This window comes from Symsagittifera roscoffensis, chromosome 6 (assembly GCF_963678635.1).
Source record: "Symsagittifera roscoffensis chromosome 6, txSymRosc1.1, whole genome shotgun sequence".
In the NCBI taxonomy this organism is placed as follows: Eukaryota; Metazoa; Xenacoelomorpha; order Acoela; family Convolutidae; genus Symsagittifera; species Symsagittifera roscoffensis.
Window position 1 is genome coordinate 36,173,656 of NC_087067.1, and position 19,853 is coordinate 36,193,508.

At 34.4% G+C, this 19,853-nt stretch overlaps 1 protein-coding gene across 1 annotated transcript in view; it reads left to right on the top strand.

Annotated features, from left to right (window-relative positions):
• LOC134848707 (histone-lysine N-methyltransferase SETDB2-like) overlaps positions 1–19,853 on the top strand; it is a 185,020-nt gene that overhangs the window by 162,642 nt on the left and 2,525 nt on the right. Inside the window, exons 8-11 of the mRNA XM_063866222.1 lie at positions 3,057–3,276; positions 18,534–18,694; positions 19,290–19,429; positions 19,603–19,667. Of these exons, the coding sequence (XP_063722292.1) occupies positions 3,057–3,276; positions 18,534–18,694; positions 19,290–19,429; positions 19,603–19,667 (586 nt within the window). The remainder of the gene's footprint in view (positions 1–3,056; positions 3,277–18,533; positions 18,695–19,289; positions 19,430–19,602; positions 19,668–19,853) is intronic.

The following is a 19,853-nucleotide window of genomic DNA, read 5'->3' on the forward strand; positions in this document are numbered from 1 at the left end:
TATTGAATTGTATGATACGAATTTTTATTGTAAGGAATTGTATGATAAGCATTTTCGGTGTATGGAGGTCAACCCGGGAATGTGAAAAAACGCACAAAATTGGTGTATTCAAAGTATAAAATCTGTATATGATCTGTATAAAGTCTGTATATGAACTTTTGATAATTTGTAGATGGTATCAAAATGTGCAACAAAATTTTACTTTTTTTGTTTTTTTGTGTTTTTGTATAATTTATTAGGGAAAATCGATTGCAATTTTAATTTTGCCAGCCAGTGCGGGTAACAAAGTCATGGGAACGAAATCCCGGAATTTTTCCCACACTTTTGAGCTTTTTTCCACGTTCATTAGTCATCATGACCCTTCCCGAACCCAGGTGCGGGTTTAGGGAGAGGGGGGGGGGGGGGGGGGGGGGTTAGCGGACGCCCCCTCCCCTCATGGGTTCGACCCTGTCAACCCAAAAGGTCAGCTTTTTGGTACTTTTTAAGAAATCCATTTTTGACCGACCGACCCTAAAAACTTTCTAAAGGCGCCTTTGGCGTCAAAATATACTGATTTTGAGAGGGAGCGCGCGCCAAAAAGAACGCAAAAACGGCTTCTTTTACCTGTTTTTTCAAAATTTGGCTGCGACGCAGAAAATTTGGTCGAGACAGTGTCTTTTTAGTGCTTTAGGAGAGCTTAGAAAATCAATTTTGCCAACCAAAAAAAAGTCGTTAAAATTTTTGAATTTTTTATAGAAAATCTGCCCACCCCCATGAGAAAATCCTAGATCCGCCCCTGCCCGTATATAATAAAAGCTCTAATACAGATCTGGAATAATCTTAACCACTAGTTCATCTAAACATGATTGTGTTTTGCAGAAACATCAAAAAATAAAAACTCAAATGTTTGCTCGAAATGCATAAATCATATTTCAACAAAGAATTTCTCAGATCTAATTTCAAATCTGAAATTTGGTTTTTCAAGGTTAATTCAGATTTGAAATTTTTTATATCAGATCCAAATTTTACATCTGAAATTTTCAAATTTTTATTAAGATTCAAAGTAAAGAATTTCAGATCTGAGAATCAACTTATGTAAAAAATAAAGAATTTCAGATCTTGCACAGAAAACCCCTTGGGTATGGGTACCGAGGTTTCTTATCGTTTGCCCCTCCCTCAACCAGAAACAACTGACCAAGGGTTTTTGTCATAAGCCAACGCAGAGTTTAACTGGCAGTTACCACGCAGATAAACTGCATTTGATGACTTTAACATTTTAACATATAATTATATAGCAAAAATGTAATTTTTTGTATATACCTAGATAATGTTTAGTTTGAAAATTTTGGTGGCTGAGAAAAAGCCCTGTTTTTCTTACAAATTTATCTTTATTTTACCATATGAAACAAAAAATCATAATCATAATTTTTTTGGGTGAAAAAATTATCCTGGAATACGTTACAAAAACACAAAAAGTTCTTGCAATTTTCCTCGCAAATTTTTTTTTCGTGAAATATATATTTGACCACAAAAACAAGTTTGCAACCAAAAAAGAGATTAAAAATTTTCTACCTCATTAAAAATTGGTTTCTACACAAAAATGCATATCATAATTTTTTCATTCATGAAAACTATATGACAAGCGTTTTTTCCGACCGAAGCTGAAATTATCTTTTTGACAGTAAGCTGACCTCAATCACTGAAAACCTCTATTAAACTCATTTAAAATTGCCCCAACAAAGTTTCAATTGATTTTTGAACTTAATGTAAAAATGCTTATTGTAAAATATCAAAGTTATATGATAAACATTTTTTTCGAACAAAACTAAAATCATGTTTTTCATAGTTAAATTCCTCTTTGTCATTGACTGCCTTCATTAACCTCATTTGCAATTACCGAAACATGTATCTTCATCCATGAAAAGTGTTAGATGAGCATTTTTTTCATCCAAAATTTTTTATCATTTTTTTTACATGACCAGAAAGCTTCAAATGAGCCAAATAGACGAAAAATCTGTGTTAAAAGTCTTTAAAACAGTTGAAAATTGTATGATAAGCATTTTTACCATAGACGACATATATGAAATTGTATGATAAGGGCTTTCGTTCTATGGACGTCAACCCGGGAAGGTAAAGTCCACCGGCGGTGCATCGACTAGTATGAAGCTCGACTAGCATAAGAACTTTAAAACTGAAAATCGTATTGACTAGTTTAAATATCAAACATTTAAGTCAAATTGGATCTCTGTAACTATCCCCCTAGGGTAACTAGTATCGAAATGCCACCCCTATAAAGAAATAATTCAATGGTTAAGCATATGTAACTTTTTTACCTAGTATCAAATCCCCCTTGGTAAAAGGGGGGATAGTTAATGATATCCGTCAGTTTTTGTGAAATTTTTAAAAATCATTACACACAGGTGCGAGAATTTAGGGGTGGAGGCGGACTGTGAAATTTTTCTAAGAGCGCCCTTGGCGCCAATATATATTTTAATTTTGAGCGGGAACGCGCTATAAAAAATGCCCTTTTCTGACCTGTTCTCTCAAAATTTTGCCTGTCGCGCAGAAAATTTGGTTAAATAGGGTCCTTATAATGATATTCGAGAATTTTTTGAAAATCACCCCCACTCGAGAAAATCTTAGATTTCCTCCCCATCCCTGATTATACAAAAAAAACCATAAGTCACAGCCATTAGACGGTGTGTGACTGATCAAAACTTTTCTTAAAATTAAGAAATTTCATTTGCTTGTTGGTTGCTTAATTTATCCAATTTTATTAAGCTAAGTTTTCAATTTCTAAAAAAAGCAAGTTTCAACTAGTCGATACATTTTCAGGTTTTGAAACTTTTATGCTAGTCGAGCGATCACCAAGTCCACTTTCGAATAGCAAAATTGTGAAGGTCACAAAAAACTTGATTCATTTCTATTTTCAATAATGGAGTTTTATTTTCACCAAAAGATCCAGTTTTTTCGGGAAATAAAAAAACTGTTTTCAAAATTCAAAGAGTTTTCTTTTGATATATATACTTTTTCGAAATTGGAAAGTTGAACTAGCTGTTGGTTATGTTTCCATTTAGCATCTTCGAGTGTGGACTAGGGTGTCGTTGTCGGGCCAACTGCAGCAACCGACTGTCGCAGGGGGGAGTGAGGGTGAAACTGAGTCTGCAGCGGGATTCCCACCCGAGGAGTCAGCCACAAGGCGGGTGGAAAGTGGTAACTGTGCAGGATCTGCCCAAAGGGGTGTTTGTCTCACTGCTGTCGGGGGTGCTGTGCTCTTCTACAGACATCAATGCAGAGGTAACGGGGGGATTGGCATATTTTTCCTCGCATAAATAAAAACGTCAAAAAATGTAAAAAGACCAGCTTAATCGTAGTCTCCTATATCTCAGTTGTTCAAAGATTTCAATATCTCAGTTGTTTGATCAGCCAAATTTCACCAAAATCAGTTTTTGTTTCGACCATTGAAAATGGGGAGTAACTTTGTATTCGGGTGTGGTTTAGTTTTTTCTTTTTGTTTTCTATGCAAAGTCAGGTACCACAAATAATGATCGGACTGGGTTGAAAGATATATCATATTCAAGCCCTTTCAGTCGTGATTCGAACCACACTAATAGGGAGGAATTTTGGATTCGGGTGAGTTTTAATTTTTTTTGCTTTTTGTTTCCACTTAAAATTAGGTGCCACAAATAATCATCTGACTGGATTGAGTGATCTATCATATTGAAGCCTTTTCAGTCGTGATTCGAACATTTAAAAATTTTGAAAAAGTTTTCGCAGTGTCGAGAAAAACCGGTTTGCAATTTTTGATTTTTCGTCTTAATTCGAACAAATAAAGCAAGCGAGCAGGCTTACAACAGCTGAAGTATGCCTAATTAAAGACCCTAAAACTTAATTTTAGCAAGTAAAACTCGTTTTTGCAGGTTCTTAGCTTCATTTTGAGAACCAAAACTTCATAAACTTCAAAATTTTTCTGCAAAAAATTTTGAAAAAAAAACTTTTTCCTACTTTTTTTAAAGTTTTTCTAATCATTTTCTACAAAAAATTTTTGTCCAATTTGCCTATATTACTATGGCAGTCTAATATGCTTAAATTAAATTCTTACGTCAGATCCTTTTATCACTCCAAGCAAAAAAAACTACTCTAATTTGGGAAAACTTTCTAAACCGTAGTTTTCTACAGGATAGGTCAGAACATTATGTGCTATTTGCACATTAACCGGCTGTCCTTGCTTACATATCTATTTTTAAAACGAATTCTGAATGTTTGAACAAATTCTTTCCTCAGGATCTCAAACTCGGAAAAAGCATCACAGTCGACACATAAGTTTATTTTGAACATCCGACCACTCCTTTCGCGTAGAGTATCATAGATTCGCGCATGGTGTAGGGCTAGATTCTCATTTCGGGTGGATTGGTTTCCGTTTCAGTCTTTTTCAGATAATGTCAATATATTTTTTAATCAAGCTTTTCTGAAAAATTTAGCAGCTTACCTGAATTCTTGATAGCGAAATACCTGAACTCTTGGTGTAGTTTAAAAAAAACTGGATGCCAACGCAAGGATCATTTTAAATAAAGAATTCCCCCAGTAGAACCACAAGTACAGATAAAAAGAAAAATAGCTATTTTGATCATAACGTTAATCGGAGTGTCGCTCCAATTCAATTTGATTAAGCCAGAGAAGTTCTGAAATATCGTAATAATAATTTCGTTTGTGAATCGAGCATATTACAGAAATGATTTGTTATATATGTACAATTTTGATAGTGTCGATTCAAATGGCCATCGTAAGGCTAAAAGCCTGTTCGCAGTTGCCTTTTCAAAGCCCCATGTTTGCAGGTGCCATATCAAGAAACTTAAAAAATACTCAATTATTTAAAAATTTTAGTTGTGTTTTGGGGGGTCTGATTCTCGCTTCGAGTGCTTCTCGCTTGTAGAGATTTGGCGTGAAATGTTCATTTGTATTTTTGCTAAGCTAGAAAACTTGAAACATAGTCTACATGTCCATCAGAGCTACAATTTAATAAATTTGGTGGCTCCAGAAAATTTATTTTTGTTTTCAGATATCTCCTTAAAACTTTGCTCATTTGCGTGACCGTGTTTGTAGTCTCATATGTTTAATAATTCACTATCCGACTGCTTTCTATTTTGAATCAGACGCAATATCAAACCTGACTGCTGCTGAAAAATGACGGGGAGAGTGATCTAGGGCTATGATTCTCGCTTGGGTTGTCAGAGGTCGCGGGTTCAAGTCCTAGCTGTCCTCTTATTGAATTGTAAATTGTACAACTGATATTTTTTTCTGATTATGCCAAATTTTTTTGGCATATCACCTAAATTTTCCTCCAGGTTTGGAGTGCAGATTGCTCTTCAAGGTTAATTTCCAAGCCTCGAATCCTTTTCTAACCACTATCTGATATAATTGGTTGCTTCAACAATTTGATTTTTTTTACAGGTTTATTCTCAATTTTTGTTGCGACAAATTTGCTTGTTGTTGCGACCAATTTGTGGTTTCATATGTATTTTAAAACACTACCTAAATGCTTCAATTTTGAAGCCGTTTTAATAAGAAACACCTGGCTGCTATCTGAATTTTCGGGGACAGTGGTCTGGGTATTTGGTTCTCGCTTCGCGTTACAAAGGGCCCGGGGTTCAAGACCCGGCTGTCCGGTTAAAAAGTTGCAAATACGACTGATACTTTATGATCATCTACAGATTTTTTGGACTATGTGATTATGTTTCATTATCACCTAATTTTTTCTAAGAATTTGAATACAGGTTCATCATGTTATCTAACCACTCTTCGATAAATTTTCTATCTTGATTTTTTTCTTGTTTTTAAATAATTGCCTTCTAATTTTTTGCTGGTTTTTGCTACCATTTTCCAGTCCTATGTTTTTAATAGTTTATCTAATTGTTTACTATTTTGAAGCCGATGTATACTGAAATCTTGATTGCTATCAAAACTTTTGGAGACAGTGCTCTAGAACAAGGATTCTCACCCGGCTGTCAAATTATGCGTATGATGGTTTTTCTCTTTTGATCATCTTTAAATTTTCTCAGATATATAAAAAAAATTTCGACATCGCCCTCCTAATTTTTGCCAAAAACTTGGCATGTTGCTGATTAGAATTGATTCACAAGCCTAGAAAGATAAAAGTATTAGTAAATATTTTCAACAAGTTATAAACGTACCATCAGATAGATTGGTATCTTCAACTTAATTGATGTTTTTATAGGCACTTTCTCGATTTTTTGCTTGTTGTTGCGACTATTTTGTGGTCTCATATGTATTTTAATATAGTATTTAAATGCTTGCGATTTTGAAACCAATGTAATATGAAAATCTGACTGCCGTTGAGATTCTCAGGACAGTTATCAAGGAATATGAATCTCATTTAAGCATTAAGAAGTCCCGGGTTCAAATCCTGGCTATCCCCTTCTTGAATTGCAAGTTCTTGAAATGAAACCACTTAAATTATTTCTTTTTGGGCTATGTTAAGTTTATCGCAACATCACCGTACAGATTGTTGATTAGGCTTTTTTACAAGCCTAAAAAATTGAATAATTGATTATCCGATTCATCCGATTATCTAACCACTATCTGAAAGTTTGATAAGTTCATCGTATTAGTTTTTTTATAGGTGCATTCTCAATTTATAGCTTTTTTTTAAACATTTGATAGTACTAAGTAATTTAATACACTATATAATTGCATGCTATTTTGAAGCCAATGTAATCTGAAATCCTAATTCCTGTCAACGTTTCTGGGGACGGTGGTCTAGGGGTATGATTCTCGCTTCGGGTTAGAGAGACCCCGGGTCAAGTCCCGGATGTCCGATCTTTTAATTGAAAATACCACTGATACTTTTTAAATTACTTATAGGGTTAAATTTTTTTTAATTATGCAAAACTTTTCTGAACATCACCTATTTTATGCTTAAGTTTTTAGAATGAAGAATGCTGATTAAGCTCTATTTAAAAACCTAGATAGAAAAGATGTACAGGTTCATCAGATTCTCAAACGACTCCTTGATAAATTTGGCAGCTTCAACCTATTTTGCTGGTTATTGCGACCATTTTGTGTCCTGAACTATGTTTTAGTTTAAAACACTATCTACTATCTAAATTCCTTGGATTTCGAAGCCGATGTAATCTAAAAACCTGACTGCTGCCAACGCTTTTGGGGACACTGGTCTAGAAAAATAATTTTCGATTCGGGTGCAAGAGCAAGTTCCGGCTGTCTCCTTAATGAATTGCAATTCATACGACTGATAATTTTGTCTTCTCCAATCATCTATAAGTTTTCTCGGTTTATGGTTAATATTTCTCAACATCACCTATTTTTTTTCCTAAAGCTAGTAATGCAGATTGGTGATCAAGATTCATTTACTAGTCTAGAAAACTTGAATAAACGATGTACCGGTTCATCAGATTAACTAACCACTCTTTGAAAAAGTTGGTAGCGTCAACCAATTCAATAATTTTTAGGTGCCTTTTCTGTGTTCTGCTTGATGTTGCGACTATTTTGTATTCCTATGTGTTTTTACACTATCTGATTGCTTGCGATTTTGAAACCGATATAATTTTAAAAGCTGACTGCTGTTGAGATATTCCGGAACAGTGGTCTAGGGGTATGATTCTTGCTTAGAAGGCGAAAGGTCCTAGTGTTAGGTCCCAGTTGTTTCTTTAATTAGTTACAAATGATTCGACTGATATTTTTATTTTTTAAGCATCTATATGTTTTCTCGGATTCTATTACAATTTTCTCAACATGGCTTAATTTTCATAAAAACTTGGAATGCAGGTTGCTGATTAGGATTCACTTACAAGCCTAAAAAATTTGAACAAAAGGTTCACAGGTTCATCAAATTATTTAACCATTTTTTGACAATTTTGTTGGCTTCAACCTATTTGATAAATTTTTTAGGTGCCTTCTCAATTTTTGCTTGTTGTTGCAACCGGTTTGTGGTCCCATATGTATTTTAAAAATCTTCTGATTGCTTGCGATTTTGGAGCCAATGTAATTTGAAAAGCTGGCTGCTGTAGGTATTTGCGGTGACGTTGGTCTAGTGGTATGATTCTTTTTTTTTGGGACGCGAGAGATCACACGTTTAAGTTCCGGTTGTTGGTTTTTTTTTCAGTTGCAAATTATACGACTGATAGTTTTTCATTTTTAAAACTTTCTGTGGAGTTTTTCGGATTATGTCAACTTTTTTGAAACGTCGCTCATTTTTTCCTAAAAGTTTTTGTGCAGATTGGTGATTGAGGTTCATTTTCAAGCCTAGAAAACTTGAATAAATGATGTATACGACCATCAGATTGTTTAACTACTCTTTGATACTTTTGGTGGCTTGAATCAATTTGTTGTGTTTGTAGGTGCTTTCTCAGGTTTTTGTTTGTTGTTGCACATTTTTTGTAGCCCTATTTGTTTTTACACTATCCAAATGCTCGGGATTTTGAAGCCGATGTAATCTAAAAACCTGACTGCTGTTGAGACTTTTCAGGAGACTGGTCGAGGGTTATGATTATTGCTTAGTTTGCGAGAGGTCACGGTTTCAAGTCCTGACTGTCCTCTTAATTAACTACAATTTATACGACTGATAGTTTTTCTCTTCTAATCATCTATAAATTTTCAGGAAATTTGTTAATTTTTTCTCAATATCACCTTGTTTTCTCAAAAAACTTGGAAAGCGAATGCTAGTTAGGATTCTTTTCCAAGCCTAGAAAACAAGAAAAAGGATGTTCAGGTTCATCAGATTTTGTAATCGCTATCTGATATATTTTGTTACGACCATTTCTTAGTCCTATGTTTTTTAATACACTAGGCTTGAGATTTTGAAACTGATGTAACATAAAAATCTGACTGCTGTAGAGTTTCTGGGACAGTGGCCTAGAGGTATATTTCTCGCATCGGTCCCGGTGCCATCTTTTTGAGTTGCAAATAAAATGACTGATTCTATTCTTTTTTGTTCGGTTATATATTTTGTCGGATAAAGACAAAGTTTACCGCATTTTTGCTTTTTTTTAAATGCTTTGCCATCGAAATTGGAAGATTGATCAACAGTTTAACTCAGTCTAGATTGAGGGGGAAAAGGTAAAAGGACTATGCTTAGACAGACTGGACAAGTTTTCATAGATCGTTTGCGAATCGCAGAATCCACAATTATTGTCATAACTAAAAAAACTTACGTACAAATTGAAATACTTATGTGGTCAGTATTTGATAAAATTACCTGCTTCGAAAGATTTGTTGTTTTTTAGATGCTTTCTCAAGTTTTGTTATTTTTGTGATCATTTTGTTGTCATATTTTTTAGTACCCCATCTAACTTATTGCGATGAATTCATTTATTGCTAATAGCTTAGTCTATTAGTACGAGCCTTTTTTGTGTTCTAACCTAACTAGCAAATAAAATTGTTCATCAAAAGGTTTCACTTATTTGGTGGTATTTTTGCTATAATCACCATTTGTGGATAGCGTTTGGGATATATTAATCTTTCGTGGCTGAGTGGTTAGTTCGCAGGACTCCTATTCTCTGCATCGAAGATCAAATCCAAGACGTAGTCGAAATTTAACTAATTCGTGGCTTATTTCTACATTTTATTGAACTTTATAGAGCTGCTTTTTGTCGTGTTCACGTTAGAGTTTGCGAAAAGGAGCTTCGCCTCTGTCTAAGTCGCTGTAACATGAAGACCTGATTGATGAAAAAGATTTCCGGGGCAGTAGTGTAGTGGTGCAGGAGTATGATTCTGGCTTCGGGGTTGTACTTCGATTTGTAAGACTGCAAAAAAAATCCAAGGTCTGCAAGCCTAGAAACCGTCTAAATTATGTATAGGTATATCAAATTATCTGATCAGGGTTTGATTAACTTGTTATATCAAAATTGCTGATTTGTTTTTTGATGCTTTTGCTTAAAGAATTTAAAAATATTGTTTAAAGAAAAAGGAAGTACTTGATTTTTGACAACATTCTTAATCAAAAATTCCTTCAATTTCTAAAAAAGACGAGTCATGAGATTTTCTTCGTTATAATTTGAATACGTGTGTCTGAATACACCAGTCCTAACATTTTTCAAAGTCAAAGATTTTTAAACAAAATCGGTTTTTCAAGTTGCTGGGTTTTAATTTTTCATATCGGGATGATATAAAAAAAATCCGTAAAAAATGACTACTTTAAAAGTCGAAATATGTCTGAAGAAAAAAACCCACCCGAGCACAACTATTCTGTTTCTTTCTTAACGAAAGTCGGGACAATAATTAGTTTACAGCAGTCAATAACTGTTCGAAGACTTGTTGACCAATACTGATCTCGTAGAAGTGCCTAAAAGAAAAATTCATATCGAAAGTAGATTAGTTACCTTAACGTTTAAGTGTTATTGTTTGAAAAACAGGCTTTTTAGCTCATTATTATCTTTCATGAAAATATTTATGTTTTTAGTAAAAACAGCTTTTGGACGCTTCACTTAGTTGCAAAAATTTTTAACAGACTACAATGCTGCTGAATTTGACCAGAATGAAAAAAATTGTTAATTTTAAATTTTTTTCACGATGTTTGCTCTAATAATTGTATAGCGTTGAACGCTTTGTGAGCAAGAGTTAAGAAAGTTCCTTCGAACTAATGGTTATAGTTCTGGTCATGCGTTGATCTAATAACTTGAGAAGGGATCTATTCAAAAACAAGGTCAATTAATAACTATTGAACAAACCTATCGACCAGTCCAATTTTCTGCAGAAAAAAAAACGTCCATTTTCGTAACATGTAATTTCGATACAACATACTTTTAAAAGTAGTTTTGCCAAGCGTATATTTTTCTTCATACAATTGATCATTTAATAATGTCTTTTCGAAATTCCGTTCTAAATGTGTACAAAAATTCGTTAGCATTGTGTTGTCCCATCGTCAAATTCAGCAGCTATTTGCTTGAGATTGACTCGGAACCTGATTTTATACGAAAACTTGCCGGTGTAGGCTGTAAAGGTTTCTGGGACAGTAGTCTGAATATATGATTCTAATTTCAGGTGCATTTTTTCCCTGGGTCAAGTTACGGCCGTCCCCTTTTTGAATACCAGATGATGCGAGCGACCCTTTTGTTCTACCTCTTCACTTTTTGTTTCGACCATTGAAAACGGGGAAGAACTTTGAGTTCGGGTGTGTTTTAGTTTTTTCTTTTTTTTCCACGCAAAACCAGGTAACACAAATAATTTTTGGACTGAGTTAAATGATATACCATCTAAAAGCCTTTTCAGAACCATATGATTTGAACCGTATTAAGAAATTCACAAATAATTTTTCTAGTGTCGAGAAAAACCGGTTTGAAATTTTTTATCTTTGGTCTAAATTCGAGCTAATCGGGGCATTTAGGCTTAATTTGGGCCGTGAAAACTTAACTTAATTCGAGCAAAATTAGTTTTTGGAGTTTTTAGCGTCATTTTGTGAATCAAAATTTTCAAAATTTCAAAAATTTTGCAAAAAATTTAGAAACTTAATTTGTGAAGTTTTTTTATATTTTTTTTTACTATTTTTTCATTTTTTTGGCTTTTCTGCGAAAATTGTTTTCTAATTTGCCGATTCAATTATGATTGTCGAATATGCCTAACTTTTGTTCTTTTATTCAGATCTAAGTGAAGACCATTTATTCACGAAGGAAAGGGCCAGCATACACGCTGTACAGTTCATCACGGCGAACCGCTGTTGTGCCCCTGCTTAAGAACTACATGCAATTTTTTTGGTTACTTTTTCGGGCTGGGTAATGTTGTTTCACCCTCAAGCAACGCGCACGGATAATTGTGGTCCTCGAACATCTGACCTTTCAATAGAGAGGCGGAGATTTAACCACTTCACCACCGCTCCCCCAATACAACGTCTTCCTAAAATAATTTAGCGTGAACATTGCTAAAAGCTAGCTAACAAAGCCGAAAAAGCTTATGTAAGCTTATTTTTTTTACCAGTTTTTTTTAAATTAGCTTAATACTACCTGAATTTTTTTACCGATAGTGTTTTTATTTAAACCAAAAGAAATTTCGAACAATGAGTAAGCAAGTAAACTTATAAAAAAACTAGCCGGATCAACTAGCCAGAGTTTTATACGACAAAACACGAACTTCGTGATTGTTTTGGTTAATTTTATGTTCTTTTTATATACACGCTTCAGTAATCCTTTATGACAATCTTAGATTGATTCGGGACCCGAATTAATTTTCGCTGTTGTTCGAAGGGTCCAGATTAGGAAGTCACAATTTCACATTTTTAGTACAAAAACAAGCGACCGACTTTTTTGTTTTCGGTCGCCTCTTTTATCAGAAATTGACAAGCGTTTTGAAATACTAAGCTTTTAAAATATTTTTATTTTGTCAAGCTTAGGTTTGAAAGTGAGAAACCTGAATCTTGTACATAAATCTCGTCGGTGTTTCCACAGTGCCTGAAAAGTTTTGTTGCTCCAAACTACCTGAATTTATCACTGGTTTTGCTTAAATGTTTTACAAGATAGAGCCTGTAGTTTTTTTCTGTTTATGTCAAACTTTTATGAGAAAGAACCTTTTCTGCAGTAATGTAGCACGCAGTTTAGCTTGTATGTGCAAGTTAAAATTGCTAAAAAATGTAAATTTGTATCAGATTTTCTGAACTTTATTTGAAAACAATCATTTCAAAACCTCTGGAAGTCTCATTGGCGTAGTTGTAGCCACAAACTCAGACTGGATGCCAACCATGGTCGCTTTCAAACATTGAATAAGTTACCTTCAGTAAATTTAAAACGATAAAGCAACGGAGTTTGAAGTAAAGATGAAACGTATTCTGCGTTGATCTGATCAGTTGGCCGGATTAAGTCGGATTTTTAGTTTTTGATTGAAGAAGTCTTTTGTAAGAAATTGCCTGAAACAACCTGAAGCTTCAGAAAAACATTGAGACTGTATAGATTAATTTAATGCTCATTTATAAGCACCCGGATTGACAAAAATGTTAGTGATACAATTTTCATTGGAGTTTAGATGTGGAGGTCAACCCATACAGTAATTTCAGATAGGGTACACCGTCTGCTCGTCACGCTATCTTATTTTCGGCCGGATAGATTCGTGCAACTTCTTAGACTAATACCGATCTTAATCATACTCTTATATCTCTTAGTCTCAATAGATCTAGAATATACTGGTTTGTTACGAGTCGGTCTCTTGGAGAAAACAACTAGGTTGTAAATTAAATTCAAAATGCTCTGGTGCTGAAGTTACAAGTAATTTAAGCACTTACAAATAAGTGGATTGTTAGTTTCATGGAGTGTGATTGGTTAGTCTTTAATATTTTATAGGGATAAAATATCTAATTTATAACCAATAATAATATATAGTTTGGATCAGGTTCCACCCATCCGGGGTTTACAGAGTTTTTGTTCTTTTGACTTCCTTCTGTAATGGAGGATGGATGATGATCGTTTGTATTTCACGAGGATCATTTCTATTCCGTTCTTGGAGGAGAAAGTTCCAAGAAGCTGGATTTGTGATATCAACTTGTCATTCAACGATGACTGAGGCCGTCAACAAAATCAATCTGATTTCTAAATGGTTTGTTATGATTGTCTGTTCTTGATCGGTGTGGAGAACTATGTTTCGATCTGGATCGGGAATGGCGTGAAGCTCGAGTTTGGAGGGAATGCCTTGTAACTCGGATGTGTACGTATACTTGAACATCGAGGTGGTCTTTGGTCTGTTTCAATGAAGTCCTTTGCTTCGGACTCAGGTCGTACTTCAAATCCTTTGAGTTGTGATTGTGGGCGGCATATCGGTTGTGTTCAGCCATTCTGTAGGTTGAGTATGATGAGGTCGTCATAGCTGTTTGATCTTCGTGATTGCGTATGGTCTATATTACTGCAATATATAACTTACATAAATAAATATTTAGTTAGTTCTTCTTTTAGTTATGATTTTTTATTAATTTTTATCACAAAAGCTTTTTATTTTAGTTCAGTTATTTTAAAAGAGTTACTCACAAAAGAGTGTGTCACAAAGCGTGGGTTCTAGCACGATGGGTTAGGCCGGCTATTCAGCATGCTCAGGACGTCCTCTTCTGGTGGGTTAGGCCAGGAGTGAGGGTATGATTGCATGCTGGTTTTTTGTGGGGTCCTGTTTTGTGGTAACCTTTTATGTTATGTTTGTTACTGGTTTTTCCTTTTGTTGTTTTGGTTGTGTCCTTTTCTCCAAAATCAAATTGTTTGGTTTTGGTTTGTCTTTCGATTTTTTGGTGTTTTATACTTCCTTTTTTAGACTTATCAATAGTCTTCAAAAGAATAAATTATCGGTTCTTTAAGCTGGTTTAATCTGGTTTGTGTAACGTGGGTTTTTTTCTTAGTCATGCTGTTAGTTTGTGGTTTATGGTGTGTAGTAGGCTGCGTTGGTTAGTTGGGATTATTATATCATTCCTTTCCACCCGGGTTAAAAGAAAGTTTGAAACTTGTTATAATTAGTTTTGGGTTGATGTTAGTGAAAGTTAAAACTTGAAATCATTATTTTAAATAATTTGTCGTGGGCGAACTGTGCGAGTGTGGATAGAATTTGTGTGCGATTGATTCTTGAAAAGGTTAGTACTGCTAACATATGTATAAATTTACTGCTGGAAATTTCAAATTAATAATTTCAATCCCCACAAAGCAGTAAAATTGTTTTCAGTGTATTGAGGTTTACTACATTGGGGAAAAGAATTTATAGATGACTTAACTACTGTGGAGAAGAAATTTTACTGCATCATTTATTGCGGTTTGTTAATAAACGTTTATAATTTTTGATAGAGTTCGAAATTTTTTATTTTGTTTTCTTGTTTGTAGATGATGATGATGTAAAGACTAAAGAAAAAACATTTAATAAGAAATGGTTAGTTTGTTTAAAATTTATTATTAGTTATAATTTGTTTAATTAATACTTTCCTAGTTGACGGGGAAGATGCCATGAGGGAAGATATCGTGCATTGAATCTGATGTGGTTAGTAATTTTGCTAATATACGAATGATATTTTTAGTTTCGAGCAAGGGCCAAAGCAATTCTAGTGCTTTGATGGTGTTTAGTTCTTCAGTGCCAATGTAAAACTCGTGATTGGTGTGCTGGATGAGGTTAAAAATATTGTGATTGTATTTAGTATTGTGAATGAATTCTAATATAGGGATTTCTATAGGTTGAATATATTCATGCGGGACAATGAGGGGTCGGGATTTTTCTAAGTTAAAGGTCTTGGTGAGTGGACAAAATATATACGTTTGGGTTATTGGGTCGTAATTTCTGAGGATGCCTTGGAAGTTAGTATTTTTAATACAGTAGGTGAAACTGAGAAAATAACGGTGATGTGTACTTTGAATTAATAAACTGAAAGCGATGATGGGGTTGTCGTGATGGTGTGTGTAAATTAAAATGAGTTTGAATGAATCTATATTATGTGTAAGTGTGCGTTTGTTTAGCTCTTAACATGATGTCGTGTGAACAGTGCAGATCTCGTTCTTTTGGAGTAAGGAAGTGGAAGGTTAGTGAAAAAGTTTCAAATTTATCGTACAGTGATTCATAAGCTTGGATGTCGATTAGTGCTTCTGAGATGATGTGATCGTGTTTGTTATCTAATGAGCTTAGTGTAAAGATGTAGGGTGTTCGGATGAATAAATTTTCTGTTAGTTGTGGGTTAGCGGACTTATCTTCGTCGAGAAATTGATCTTGGTTAGGTCTGATGATATTGTGGTCATAATATTCAATGGAGTAATCATTAGCTCGGCGTTCGGTGAAAATCTTTAATAGTTTTTTATATCCTACATGCGTGAATTGTCTAGGTGTTAGTGCTGTAGTTAGTCTAAATATGTCGAATTTACTTTTTTCCACTTCGTGAGGTGTGTTAATTAGTGGTATACAAAGTGGATTTGAAAAATAATAAAATGATGTCCATTGAAGTGTGGGGGTTAAAACATGCTCACCGACATAGTCGGGTTGTTCACTGTGGGGGTTGGAATGACTAATGGTATATTGGGGGAAGAGGGGTAGGGAATTTTAGAGAAATTCGGGAGTGATGATGTGATCGGGGTGATTTACATAATCACGGGCTGTTCCGGGTTTCGAGGGAAACGTATGGTTAGGGAATTTTCTCTTAAATGTTCTAAAAGCACAGTTAGTAGTGGATGATGAATAGGCTGATGTTGAGGATTGAACTAAAGAAGGGCTATAATCTGAAGAGGATGTAGGAGTAGGTCGGTTTGATGATGATGTAATATTGGATGATAATTGATGAATGGTTAGGGTGTGAGGGTGTTGTATTTGTTGTTGTAATGTTATTAGATTATTTAGTTCTTGTGAGATTTCTGTGGTTTCTGGGGAATTGTTGTTGGAACATTCATTGGTAAAGGGGAAGTATTTCGGGGTTACTTGGGAGATATGAGAGATGGTAGAGGGGGAATCATTTTGGGATTGGGAGTGAATGGGTCGGAAGGGGGGTAGAGAAAATGTTGATGGGCTGGGTTCGGAGTTTGCAAATTCGTCTGGGGTTTCGATGTCTGAGTTGTTAAATTGGTAAATTGTAGTGAAAACTGTGATACCTGAGTTAGTCTCAGAATCCATGCCGGATGATGTGTTAATATGAGGTGATCTAGGTGGCGAGAAAGCAAAAAGTGGAATGATGGGAAATGGATTTTGGAGATTGGCTGGATGGGAAATTGAACGATGAAGGGATCCAACTTGTCGGCTCATCGTGGGCTAAAAAAAATGATTATTCTGAGATTGAAAGTTTGCTGTAAGTGGTTGTTCGATTATTTGTTCATAGTATTGTCATTTTGAGATTGTTGTGTAACAATGTGTTGAATTGGACTTTGTATATGATTTGGTCTGGAATTTGCGATATTTACTAGTGCTAACATTCTGAAGTTTTGTGGTACTAATGATAGTGGGTGGTTGCGATTCAAAGCTGGTAGTTGTGGTGCTGTAGGCAATGTATTTGTATTATTTTGTGATTTGTCATATGTGTTTGGTGTAATTGATATTTTTGTATTTTATTCTTTTATTTGTGCATCTAAAAGTATTTTATTTATGGATGTGGAAAATATTCCAAAAAATCCTGCAAAAAGTTTGCGTGCTACGCTTGCTTGTCTATTTACTTGTGTGTGTATTGCGCATGTGTTATAGATTCCTTTTAATAAAGAGAAAATAAATCCAATCAAATTAAACATTGCGTATAATATAGTCAATCTTTCTAAGATGTAGTAGCGCCATCCTAGAAAGGCTAAAAGTTTGTTTCTTAGATTTACAAAACTAAAAGTTTTGATTGGTGATATATCTTGTGGTCGATATTTTTTGCCGTTTAAACAAATATACTTTTAATATTTTATAGGGATAAAATATCTAAATTATAACCAATAATAATATATAGTTTGGATCAGGTTCCACATTTATGGAAAGAAATTCAGATCATACAATTCCATAGAAAAAACTTAATTGCATGAAAATAGCATGACTAACATTTTTTATATAAATGAAATTGCATAATTACCATTTTTCCCATAGATAATTTTTTGCTTTATGCGTTTGTGTTTTGCCCTGAAACACAAAAACCGAAAAATCCCTCAAATAAGAAAACTAATACCTTAAACTGCATCAAAATCGCAGATTAAACTACGTATTGAGATATGCCAAGTGGTTAAACTAACGAATTTCACACAGTAATCTTCACACAGTAAATTTTTTGTAATACTATGATGCCTCTATTTTGAAAAACTCAGTGGTTGAAAATCGTGGCCTTTTGAACATATTTAAGCGTATATGTATTTATCTAAAATTAAAAAAACTATTCTGACATCGCAGAAAACTTCATTTAGATTTTTGATTCTTCTGTGTAAAAAGACTGGGTCTGTACTGTCTTATATGCAAAAATTTGAACTTTTTGGGGGTGCAAAAAATGTTTTTTATTTTGAAAGTATTTGTTTGTTTATAAAACTAGTTCAGTGACGAAAATGAAACTGATTTTTTTCCTCACTTTTGGAGTATTGTAGATCTACAATTTTTCCATGCAAAAAAAAATTCATTCAGAAAAAACGGCAATAAAATTGTTCAAAACTACTTGAAAAAAGTTTGAAGGATCTGGTCGCATAAACGGAAATCGCACGGAGCACTTTTTATCGACTCCATTAATCAAAGCAATTTGTCGTCGATAAAGCAAATTGTCGTCGATTAAGTTTATAATAAATTTCCAATTCTCGCACTGGTAGCAAGAGTGCCCAGCTATATTTTCATGCGGTCTTCTTAATAAGTGCAAAAACAAACCATCGACTCGTTTCTTTTAAGCCGCCTCAAATTTTTATCAAGATTGCAAATGATAGCCACCAACAAGTCAGCCAACATGAATTCAAGTGCCGAAAAATGATAAACTTTAAAACAAAAATGGGAACGTCTTTCACCTGGTGCAAGAATTTTGGAAAAATTCTCGCACCACGTGCAATTAAGTAAATAACGTGAAAAGTATTAATGCAACAGTAAAAACAGCTTGAAGGAGTCTAAATAGGTTTTTCAACAGCGCCGAAGTATAGCAATGCGGAAATGTTCTTTATTTTCAGTCAAAGCCGGATTCGAACTACATATTTTCGCTGGACATGCCGTTGCCCGCACTCAAGCAAAGAAATGAAGTAGGGGCAACATTCTTACACGTTGAGGAGGATGGTGTTCAGAAGAGGGCGATCCAAATTGATGGGAAAAGCGTGACCGTCCCCGATACCAGGTATGTCAAAGCCAACTACAAAAACGGTCAAACTGGTATTTATAACTCTGAAAATAAACCTAACTAATCGGCCGTAAGCTAAAAAAAAGTCCATACGTTAAAACAAAAGTCCAAGAGTCTCATATAATTTCACAACAGGAGTACAGATTTCAGTCTTAGAGATTTGATTCCTAGAGATTTGAATCCTATGATCGCTTGCTTAATTTGAATTTGAACAGCATTGTTTGTTGAAATGTTGATTTTTTTTGGGCGACGCATGGCGCAGCTCTTCAAAGCGACAGCAAATTCATGAAAGCGGGAAAAAAGTTTGGTTATGAACATTGGTCATGGTATCAAAAACTTATTTTTTCTCTTTTTCGAATGTTCAGTGTTACTGAGCGAACTATTAGAGCAGGTCGTTTTTATAGAATGATATTATTTGGCGTTTTGACTTTACGTCTCTTTTCATTTTAGTTCACTTTGTTTTTGTTATCGAAATTGGCTTGAAATCCAACGTGTAAATATTTCAGATTTTAAACTCGTCGACTTTTTTGAGGGTGCTGCTTGGGAAATTTTTATTATTTTATAATTTAGATTTCAAAATTGATAGTTTTAGCTCGTTTGATGAAATGGACCCAGAAGACAGTATCAGTAATGAACATCAAGAATCTGACGCAGTCTTTGACAGAGAAGATGATACTTTAACTAATCTGAAGAAAATTCTAACTCAGAAAAAAGAAGCCCATTACATAAACGGTTGCTCTAATTTCTGCATCAATAATCGCTTTTTCGAAATTTTCATTCAAAATACACCATTTTATGGCAATTTATTCTGTCATCATTTTTTTGCGATGATTTATAACCGATATTTAATCGATTTTTACCTAAATTTTTCAATTGTTTGGTTTAATAAATGGTTGATGTTTCAGGAGGTCGTAAAGACTTCTTCTACATTGACAACTCACGATACGCCAGCATCAGCCGTTTCTTTAATGTTAGTACAAATATTACTATGAAAATTATGTCGATGGAACATCATCATCATCATGATGATCGAATTTTACGCTGCACCATCTTTGTTTATGCGTTGATTGGTTTCTGTGTGGTTTTTGTGGCGTCAATTGATGGAGTAAAAAAGCAACGGGGTCTGCAATTTCCTCTTTAACCCGATTGGCTTTGG